Consider the following 11,501-nt stretch of genomic DNA (forward strand, 5'->3'; position numbering starts at 1 on the left):
GCCCATCTCAGTTATAAAAAAAAATATAAAAGAAGAGAAGCATCGCCTGCAAAATCTTACACTCTTTTTTCTGAACAATGAACAATGAACAATTTTTAAATAAGTTACTTGAAGGGGAAAGTTGTGGAGGACGTGCCACATAAACGAGAATTGTATTGAAGTGTCAGGTTATGTGTATTGAAGTGTCAACCTGCTAGCTATTGAAGCTATTGAAGTGTCAGCCTTCTAGATAAGAAGTCATCGATGTCGAAGGTTGAGGATGTATCAAAACTTTGGATATTAACTTTTCATTTTTATTAAAACTACTTATATGTATTCAATTTTCGGCGGGTATGTATTGTTATTTCAAACTTAGGATATTGCTATTTCCCTATTTTTTTTGGAACTTTAATTTTAACTTGCTCTGAACATTGTTTGGAAAAACTTAGGATAAATTAAGTTGCCCACACTGAAATAACATCGGGGCAAGTGATGCTGGAAATAAGAGGGTAAATTGAAAAGTTAGGTTAAGAGGGTAACTTGAAAAGTTAGGTTAAAATTTTCTTGCAGGAAAATTGGAAGCCATAAAATTTGGTTAAAGAGGAGTTAAAAAGTAAAATTTACGGTCAGCGCATGAATTAATAGCTCATCCACGAGCCCTAGACAGCGACTAATAACCGTAAATTGTTTTTTTTCCTAAAGTTAGAATAACTAAATAATAACTTTATGTTTAACATTTTCTAAGTTTTCCCAATTGTCTTCATATACTTAAAAACAATCGATAAAACTTTATCACACAATTGAAATCATTACATCACAATTATACTTTTATGTAAATCCCCATATACAATTGGTTACATGATAGTATATTTCTTTTACTTTAAAACGATAAAACATTATTTAAAAGAAGTTCAACCCTCACATCAATTGTTTAAAAAACAAGAACATGAAATGTCACTACTACATGTAGGGGTTTTAAGACAAGATTTAAGACAATATTTGAGTCAATTGTCTTAACTTAAGACAAAAAGAAACTCAAATATTGTCTTAAATATTGTCTCTAAGAAGGTGTCTCAAAATATAATGTTTCAAAAATTTGTCTCTATAAAGACAATATAGAACACATTATTATTGTCTCTATAAAGACAATTTGATTTGTCTCTCTAGAGACAATTTCATTTGTGTCTCGCTAGAGACAATTACATTTTTGTCTTTTTAGAGACAATTCCATAATTCAAACTATTGTCTCTCTAGAGACAATATAAAAATTTATTTAAAAAAAAATAAATGTCCATAATTAAAACTATTGTCTCTCTAGAGACAATATAAAAAATTATTTAAAAATAAATAAATGTCCATAATTCAAACTATTTTATCTCTAGAGACAATATAAAAAATTATTTAAAAAAAAATAAATGTCCATAATTCAAACTATTGTCTCTCTAGAGACAATAAAATTTTTTTTTTTTAAAAATAAATCTGCTCAAACTATTGTCTCGGATTTGCTCCTGCCAATCTATCTGTGTATCCATCTCTATCTATCTATCCATCCATCCATCCATTCAACTATATGCATGTCTGGATATACATATGTAAGCCTGCAGATCTATGTTTTATAGTGTGTGCTCTCCTAAAATTTGGGATATGAGTGCACATTGCATTTATAGGGTGTGCCTTGGGAAGTATGTATCATAACTGCCATTTGAGGTAGCCAGCCTATATGCCGTCTATGTTCCCCATGGTCACTCGTCAATCTATGATCTGGAACCGAGAAGACTTGGCATCTTAGTAATACTAGTCATTCTATCTAATGGGAATCATACTAACCAGGAGACTAATATGTTTGAATCGTAATAAGATAGCCACATATTACTCATATGCCACTAATACAGGGTGTTATGACCTATCAATAAGCCTAACCTGAATCCAAGTATTACGGTAATTACAACACATGTATTACGACGTTCATAAGCAGATAAGAGTACTTATAACAATAGACCCAACCTATCGCTATCTATCCCTATTCAATAAGCTTAAGTATAGCACTAACTATGGTTTAGCTAATAGATCTGTAATGATTGAGCTTTATATTCACACCTACTCCATATGTCCTAGTTGGAACCATTGTTCTCCATCTTATTTGCAAGGAGAAAAGATATATCGAACTGGTTAACATTAAATAACAAGGACTTGACAATTACTGTGCAATAAATAAACCATGCTCATCTTGATTCAGGGACCAAATAAATTCCCTGGTCCATTAAATCAGAGAAACATACACCAGAGAAAATTCAGGAAAACAAAAATATTCGATAATACAAAAATTACAAGCTACACAGGCAGCATCCTCAAAACTACCCGCGCAAAATATTCGATAATAGAAAAAATTACAAGCTACACAGGCAGCATCCTCAAAACTGCCAGTGCTCTAGTTGCACCTCTGCTTCAGTTAGGACTTTCTGAGCTTTCTTCCTACGATAAAATATTGGGCAGTAACGACTGCAATAAGGATAGGACATCAATGTAAGTATAAAAGAGATAGTAATTGTAAAAATTAAAAAAAAAAAAACATCCTATTAATTAAAAACAAATACATGATCACACAAATGTTACAAAATACATCCATAATGTAAATTTAAATCATGTTATGAAAATGTAATACTATGTAATACTCGAAATATAGCATTCAAAAACCTTGTGCAATGAACATCTTGGTGCAGAGAACCTTGGCACCGCTGACATTGCGTCCATAGTTTACCAAAGAGCATTTCTAATTCCCTCACTGACATTGATCAAATATTAGTGTCATATGATAAAAATTCTAGGTGAGAACAATAGACACAAGGCCTACTTTAAATTCTCCAAATAAAGAGTAATGGTATTAGAATACCAACTTACCATTTGCAACTGTTTTCTGATACAATTCTGCTTCTCTTCCTTTGCAATGTGAACAAAGTGTCTGATCTTCTTTGCTGCAGTGGCAACATGAAATCATGTAACATCATGAATTTCAGTATGAAGCAACCTAACCTGACATTCTTATTATAAGAAAGCTACACAGTTTCTTACAAGGAGAGCAGGCATGGGATCATGCAACCTCATAGATTTTTCCACATCAAAAAGATGAACCCTAGTAGCTTTCTAAAGCACCAAACTGAAATAATAGTTACTCTCAATTGTGCACTACTATAAGCAAGGAAACCACATGCAGGAAACCCTCTACTTGTATTAACTAAATACCTGATAAGTGTTTTACAACCAATACAACTGAGTTGTTTCTTGACAAATTTCATAATTCCACTATTTGAAGGAGTTGATATGGAAACTGCTCGTGTGTGACTACCATGAAGAAGCTCCTTGCTTGCATTCTTCAAAATGGGCTCAAATATTCTCAACAGCGGCTATAGAGCAAAAACAGGCACTAATAAAAAACACTTAGCTAGAAAGAATTACCATCTATCAAGATGTATTTAAAACACAGGTGAAATTTTCAAAAAGAGCATAAACAGCGAGTGATGATGCTTTGGTCCTTCACCTTGCTCAGTTGATTCTCCAAATAATATTGTGGATCAATAGGGATGTTATTCTCCAGTACATAAATTGGATCCTCAGATTTCTCATATGCCTGAGCCCAAGTAAACACATTAGTCATTATATCCATAATCCCTCTGTAAATTACGCCTCCAAATAAAACATTACAAAATAATTAAAATAATCATTTTTTAGTGCAATATCGAGACTTATGCTGAGCATAAAAGGGGTTAATTATTACCTTGCTAACTTTTGCAGCCTTTATGATGACATATGGAACACGATCACCCACAGTTGGAGCAGTTGCAGCATCCCTCTGTAAACCAAGGGCAACTTGGCTTTAAAACACAACAAAATAATTAAAATAACCATTTTTTAGTGCAATATCGAGACTTATGCTAAGCACAGAAGGGGTTAATTATTACCTTGGCACCTTTTGCAGCCTTTATGATGACATATGGAACATGATCACCCACAGTTGGAGCAGTTGCAGCATCCCTCTGTAAACCAGGGGAAACTTGGCTTTAAAACACGACATCAATTTAAAAAATCCAACAATGGACACATTGTCAATAAAAAGAAAAATATTACAAGAGTCTTTAGATGCACTGTAGTAATAAAAATAGAGAGATAGGATTGAAATGGAACCAGAAGGAATTGCACCATTCATTATACTTGTTCTAAGAAGTTATTTCCAGTATTTACCTTCTGCATGCGCTCAGCTAATTCCACGTCTGCTGCCTTGACTGCATTGTCTTCTCCAGTCTTTGTCAAACCCTGACTCAACAAAGAGATTGTTAGTACAGGAAAACAACAATGCCCTTAAGAATATGTTGATAGCCTTGATAAAGGATATGACCTGCAAACATCTGTTTCTGCCGCAACTAAACAGTAATCAATTTTTCTCAACATGAGATTAAAAATGCAGATATATCATATATTGTCATGTTTTGATTCTCTTCAATTGTATAAGAGCCTCCCTTGACACTTCTTCCTCCCATTGCTAGCAATAAATATTGACTCAATCTCTTCCAATTATAGAATGTAGTGAGAAGAAACATGACAGACTTAAAAACGAAACTTCCATGGCTTGCCCCAACTAGTTATATAGTATATACTTCTAACACTTGAAACCAGGAATATGTAATAAGTGACTTGCTCGCAATGTAAATCTCCTCTTCCCCCTATCGTATTTTATCCATTTAAAAAGTAACAAATGGTCAAACAAATTTGGTCATAAACATGCAGAAGGATTCATTGTTCTCACCTTAGTTATCACCAAAAGTGACAAATCCATTTTGTTCATTAACAAGTCAGAAATAGTGTTCTTGACATACTGCACTACACCAGGTATGTCACGATCAATGAGTATTTTGTGAAGGCACTCTGTAACCAAGTTCTTCACCAGCAGGCAATTGTCCCTTTGCACTGTTTCAATTCCTGTTGATATGGAATATTTAAAAGATCAAGAATATTTAATAATTAAGAAGGTATCAAATAAATTATTTTTCTAAGAGCATTTTGAGCCTTCACAAACACTAAGGCCTGTCTTTGAAACAAAAAGATCAGGTTTGTCACCTTTAGTATCCATTTTGTCATAAGCATCTGGCTTTGTCCACAACAACCCAACATATCTTTTCTTGCTGGTCAACAAGAATGGGTAGTATATTTTTTCAAATTCTAGTTTAATAGGCTGCATAAAAGCATATGTTAAATAACACACTGATTAGATGCCAAAGATGCACCAAACAGATGCAGATAAGCCACAGAAAAGCATAATTGATCATCTCATCCTGTGCATATTTACAAATATCTCATGGAAGTGGAATGTCAAAAGAAGATTAGTTTTAAAAAGAAAGGTGATATTAAAACATTCATCCCTTTAAAAACATCATTAACAACTCCAGAGGCTTCACAGATATTTAAAATTCTTGACACTGTACCTTTGTAAATGTACCACTAATATAATCTGAGGCTTCCCTCCCTACCATCATGGCCACTTCTATATTTGGTACACCAAACTGTATCATAACTGAATCTATATCTCCATATACAACCTAGATTCAAATATAAAAATATAATATCAAGATTTATGGTAGAAATCTTGGTTAGGATCAGATCACCCATTATGATTTCAAGAACTTGGATTATCGCCAATACAACAAGTGTACTTCCTGTCATTACTGATCCAGTTCAAAGGTTACAAATTCCTTTAGTTGCTAAATAATAGCCTACCTCGGCATTGTACTAGTAACCAACAACTATTGTGAACCTTTCTTCAACTAGCTTCTTTGTATGCTCTATCATTTGACGACCTGACAGGTGGAAAAAAAATGAGATGATTAATGATATGAAATTTTAAAACAATACGTAAAATCGATATTGTCTGATGGAACAAAGAATGTGTCAAAAGATCAAACTGGACTTGTAATCAAAATATAATAAGAGGGCCTAATCATATCATCTTAGTTGTACAAGTACACATGACTAATTAATGCAATTCAATAACTTGATCTTATTTGTACAAGATTGTCAATTACAGTTCATACCCTTAACATTAAGCCAGGAGGAAGAAAATAATTACATGGATATAATTGATTCCCAAAAATAATCAATGTGAATGGCTGATACATGCATATATAGAATAAGAGAGGACTTCAAGCATCTCTATCTTGTAAGTAAAAGAAGCACCCATAACATTACAACTAGGAAAAACAAGGGGAGAATCAAGGTGTCCATGGATTTAATGTTTTTTTTCCATGGAATAACTGTGAAATTACCATAGCTCATCACACTCAATGAAATCTTCAAATAGGGCAATTTCCCAATAGTGGCACAAGTAAACCCATAAACTGAATTCGCACTTATCTGCAAGTGCAAACAGTCAAAACTATTTTATGCGTTTCACCAGCATACCTAGTTTTACTTTTATTCCATGTCCAAGCCATAATTAATACAGACTTGAAAAAGCTGTAATTACCTTCAAAGCCAATTGTCGGCCATCCAAGACAGCCTTTTCAAAAGGATCTTTAGCCTCCTAAACAAGATTACAAAAGTTAAAAACTGAGATGCTAAGTGGAAAAAATACAAGCATGTAACATGAACATAGGAAGCACTTACTTCACCACCTTTAGGTCTGCCTTGGTTCTTTTCCTGGCAGTCAGTAACTCTTCTAGGATCTCTGGTAATATGCCCTAGGAAACAGGAAAAAGAGCATTCAATTTAGCATCATCGAAAATGGTTAGCATATGATGGTTAAAAAGTAAATAATGAAATAAGTATCAGCATAGTGTTTGACATGCAAAGACATTAAGCTCGTAGCATCCTACTTTACTTTTAATCCTTTCTAGTAGCATAACTTCTGGTGCCTATGTTAGTGTTACAACGGTACAACTGTGCATTATACAGCTGGGATGACTAGGATAGTGTATGGGGATCTCATCCACATAGAAATTTGATTGCTAAAGTCTACCATACATGTTAGGGAACCTATCTACTTTTTGTACATTGACGAATCAACCAAATCTGAATCTGAATCTACTGAAAACTTCAAAATATGTATCATAAAAGTAGCCTAGGGTTTATTGTCCATTATCTGAAACTTCTTCAGAATCTCAATTTCTTACTTACCCGTGTTCGAGGACCAGCTCACCTCAACTCAGCCAAACCTCCATGACCAAGAAATAATACATGTCAACTTCACTTGCCAGTTTCTTATTGCACCATGGGATAGAGTTTTTTAAACTAACTATTAGGACCAGGTAATCTACATACAACACAAATATAAGCATATCAAATTTATCATAATCAAAAAAATAATAAAATTTAGGACCTACAACAGTCTTAGTGATGCCCATAATCTGTAAGTACTCATAAATCCATGAGTACCAAGCACAAGAGGCTACTTTAGCCCAGAAAGGGACTTATTCAACTTGCACACATGGGTATCCCATCCTAACAAAGATATTATATTTGAACCCAAGCTGAAACAAAACCATGAATCACTCTTCCTGCCACCTGCATCTTTGGCCCTGTCAAAATCCACTAAAGCATGTAGCAGCTCAAAGCACTATGCTAGTGTGCCCTTTAAGTACCTCGCATACCTCAGACCATGGAGCATATTTGCAGCAACCTTAGCTCAACCATATACTAGCAGCCAAGCTGGACAATAAATTGGTGTCTGAGCCCCCCTTGTTTGTGAGACAAGGGATCTCATGCACACAACAATTTGACTGCTAAATTATACCAAATATGTTAGGGAACCTATATACTTTTTGTACGCTGACGAATCAACCAAATTTGAATCTTAATCTACTGATAAATTTGAAATATGTATCATAAAAGTAGCCTACGGTTTTTTGTCCATTATCCGAAACTTCTTCAGAATCTCAATTGCTTACTTACCCCTATTTGAGGACCACCTCACCTCAACTCAGCCAAACCTCCAAGACCAAGAAATAACACATGAGGTGTATATCCTTCATGTCAACTTCACTTGCCAGTTTCTTCTTGCACCATGGGATAGAATTTTTTTAACTAACTAGAAATTTTTTAACTAACTTTTAGGACCAGGTCATCTACATACAACACAAATATAAGCATATCAAATTGATCATAATCAAACAAATAATACAAGTTAGGACCTGCAACAGTCTTAGTGATGCCCTTAATATGTAAGTACTCATCAAAAAAAAAAGGTATCTTCAAAATTTGTTTTGTTGCACAAATAATTAGTTTATGTTTGGACCCTCACAACCTAGTGCGCTCCTTAGAAGCTAGAGCGATGCACGTTCAAGTTATTAAAATTTAACACATATCAATCCTTTTTGTCCTCTTTTTGGGAGGCTCTACATTAATTGTGGGTGTGGAATGCTCATCACATTGAACACCCTCCTCATTATTTCTATCTCCCATTCGCAGAAATTCAACAATCTACCAAGGTTCAGGAATGACTATTGGATGATTTTGTGCAACAAGCAAATCATCATGTGCTTGTATCTCCTCCCCATGCTCACTCCCAGATGTTTCACCTGATTCCGATACACAACACACTTTAACTTGTTATAATAACATTAAAACCTCCGATTGATTTATTGCATTATTCATATGATATTATAAACAGCTAACCTCAGATCCATAAACAATAATTATTTTTTCCCCTCGATTTATCATGTGTTGATGAAGACCTTGGGAACCATGTAATACAACATATTTTACGTCTTCCTCTGAAGCTTCCTTTTGAAACTGGTGAACCTACATTAACAAAGATAATCATATCTATAAGGTAAAATAACTAATAAGATACAATTAAATCAACGTGACCATGGTTACTTTGCCTAAAATAGAAAATATAATAGATGGAAATATCACTTACCATACCACCACGAATACTATTATATCCACCAGAGCCTAATTTGTGAGATCCAATTTTTGAAACCCTAGCTTGGGTTGCTTTTATTGTATCTCGTAGGCGTCTCTTAGCTCCTCCTTGTGCAGATGGCATATAGTTTGGATTTCTAAGGACTTTCCTCTTAAACTTGGCATCTTTCATAAGTTCATCCCATGTCACTTGGTCTCTTATCCAAGCTGAACGTGGATACATCAAGTTTTTTGTCAACTTTTTCCTTAAATTGGACCTCTTTGAGTGCATGTATTTACTTGCAATATATAAAATAAGTTCCTTATCAAATCCAGGATTACCAAATTCTATTACTACATCTTTAAATAGTTCCTCCTTTTTGGCATTGACTTGTTTCCTCCAATCCATTTGGATGGTATTTCCAAATAATTCTTTTGCACAACGAAAAATAAAGTGATAAAATTTTAGCCTTTTTTCATCCTTCAAGACATTTCCTTTTGAAGTGAGCAATATTGTAACTTCTTGCTTTCCTTTTGTGGTCACCGATGATATTGTTGTAGTCTTGGGGATTGAGGAAGGTTCCCTTATAGATACATTAGGCACGGTGTCACTTACTTCCTGCATTTACAATGAAATTGCGGAACTATTAAGAACCCAACCAAAATATGAAACTATTTTTGATATCTAAAATAATGATCCTAAACATAACAAATGAAATTATAAAAAAAAATAAAATAATTTTACATGTTGGTCTGTTGCAGGAGCTACACTCTCCAACAATGACAGTTCCCATAACTGAGTTTGTTTAATTATTTCTTGTCTGATTTGAACATTTGCAGGAATATCTGGTAGGAGCCTTAAAATTCTTGTTTGTGAGTCTATAAGACTCCTCAAAGAAACTTGTTGTGGTCCTGGTGGGAGAATGCTGACTAGACCCACATTTGATGTAGAGGGAATGTTATGGGGTTTTGGTCTAGGTGTAGATGGCATAACATGACCCTCTATACCAACGGATTGTGTAAAGGGCATGTTATGGGGTTCCGGTCTAGGTGTAGATGGCATAACATGACCCTCTATACCAACAGATTGCATACATGTTGGAGTCACCCTAGAAACATCCTGCAAGGCACAAATATAAATAATAAGATGGAATAACATATGAATAATGTTGAAATATGTAACTAGGTTCGGCCTTCATAATGACATATCTAATCACAATTCTATGTAATTTATGTAAAAAAAGGAAAAAGAAGATTATTTTTGTTATGACTGAGGCATGGGTTTCATGAACACATGAAGAAGCAAGTCCCATTATAGAATAACAATATCTGAGAACACTCATTAAAAGAAGGTCATGAAGGTGGCAAATGATCAATGAAATGTAGTGTAAAGCTGCAAATAATCATGGCAACCAAAATACTAATCAGTACAGATAGGTGTCCATGAGGTATGTATAATAATTTTATTTTAAAGGGTCCATCATAAGATGTAGTAGGGTTGAATTTATGGGTTTATATTTTAAGAAATACCCTAGTATTTAGAAACCTTAATCTTAAGGTATTTGTTCCCTATGATTTGATTTCTAGGGCATGGGATAAACTCTAGAATGAGATAAAGGGAAAAGAGTATGATCTAATGTTTGAATTTAAGAAACCATAAAAAGGCCTCTTGATTACATAAAAACCCTAAAAAGTAACTTGACATCATGTTTTGGAATAACATATTGCTTGGGTTACTTGTTAAAATAGTATTGTATGTACAAGAAGAAAAAAATAGATGGGGTGGTCCACTTGAAGGCATGATGTAGCACTTCGTAACATCTCATAAATCATCGAGTCGTTGTGAAAAAACTTTATTAAATATATTCCCTAGATTTCTCAACAAATAACATAATCAAACTCACATAAATAAATGGTTGAATCTTACATCTTGCATAACATTAGATGTATATGGGGGCATTAACGATCCCTGCATGCCAACATTGGTTGTATTGAGGGGCATAAATGAATCCTACATGCCAACAAAATGCATGCTTAGTAAAAACACAAATATTAATAAATATATATAGTGAAATAAGTTAACTAAATGCACAAAAATATTGAACAAGTTTTACCACTATCATTACCTTAGATGTTTTATAAGGTGTTATAGGGGCTGGAATGACTTTAGCAATTGCCTGCATTCCACAAACATAAATTAGCATAATATAATAAGGAATATAAGATAATTGAAAATATAAAAGACAATATTCAAGCTTACCTCATGCATCATCATAGCGGTGTCTTGCCCTCGTGCATTTGTTAACATTTCCATGAAAGTAGTGAATATCATTGAACCCCCATGGTAGCATCAGTAACACCCATGGGTACATTCTTAAAAAAACACATAATAACATAAAAATAAGAAAACCTTGATCAAAAAACCGATAAGAAAATAGAATCAGTAACACCAAATATGTGTTGAGTGAGCATTGAAGATCTGTCCAACACTTTGAGGCAAGCTTATCAGAGTGTTTTGACAAGCATTTAACTAGTCACAAAAAAACTTTTGAAGTATCATTTTAAAGTTAATTTCTAAAAACAAATCCAACCTCTAACTAAATCAAAAACATAAATAATACAAATACCAAAAG

At 33.8% G+C, this 11,501-nt stretch overlaps 1 protein-coding gene across 1 annotated transcript; it reads right to left on the reverse strand.

The window, feature by feature from the left end:
• Positions 1-2,390: 2,390 nt before the first annotated feature.
• LOC149139058 (DNA polymerase delta catalytic subunit-like) lies at positions 2,391-11,200 on the reverse strand. The gene is made up of 16 exons (XM_089450572.1): positions 11,129-11,200; positions 10,995-11,045; positions 6,639-6,704; positions 6,491-6,547; positions 6,280-6,378; positions 5,454-5,567; positions 5,089-5,203; positions 4,778-4,950; positions 4,216-4,287; positions 3,936-4,010; positions 3,752-3,826; positions 3,515-3,604; positions 3,220-3,380; positions 2,878-2,951; positions 2,674-2,761; positions 2,391-2,478 (listed from the first exon to the last, which is right to left on the reverse strand). The coding sequence occupies exons 1-16, from the start codon at positions 11,198-11,200 to the stop codon at positions 2,391-2,393; spliced, it is 1,470 nt and encodes a 489-aa protein (XP_089306698.1).
• Between the last annotated feature and the right edge of the window lie 301 nt (positions 11,201-11,501).

Source organism: Pinus tabuliformis, chromosome X, assembly GCF_031772625.1.
Source record: "Pinus tabuliformis cultivar Carrire ecotype Pingquan chromosome X, CPIR1, whole genome shotgun sequence".
Lineage (NCBI taxonomy): Eukaryota > Viridiplantae > Streptophyta > Pinopsida > Pinales > Pinaceae > Pinus > Pinus tabuliformis.

Bases quoted from the DNA above. Each gene is read 5' to 3' on its own strand.
- LOC149139058 (XM_089450572.1), bottom strand. From the start codon at position 11,200: ATGATATTCACTACTTTCATGGAAATGTTAACAAATGCACGAGGGCAA. The intron at 5,204-5,453 runs GTACAGTGTCAA...GCTTTTATGCAG, and splicing joins TTAGTGGTACATTTACAAAG to CCTATTAAACTAGAATTTGA. The intron at 3,827-3,935 runs GTAATAATTAAC...CTTGGTTTACAG, and splicing joins AGGCTGCAAAAGGTGCCAAG to AGGGATGCTGCAACTGCTCC.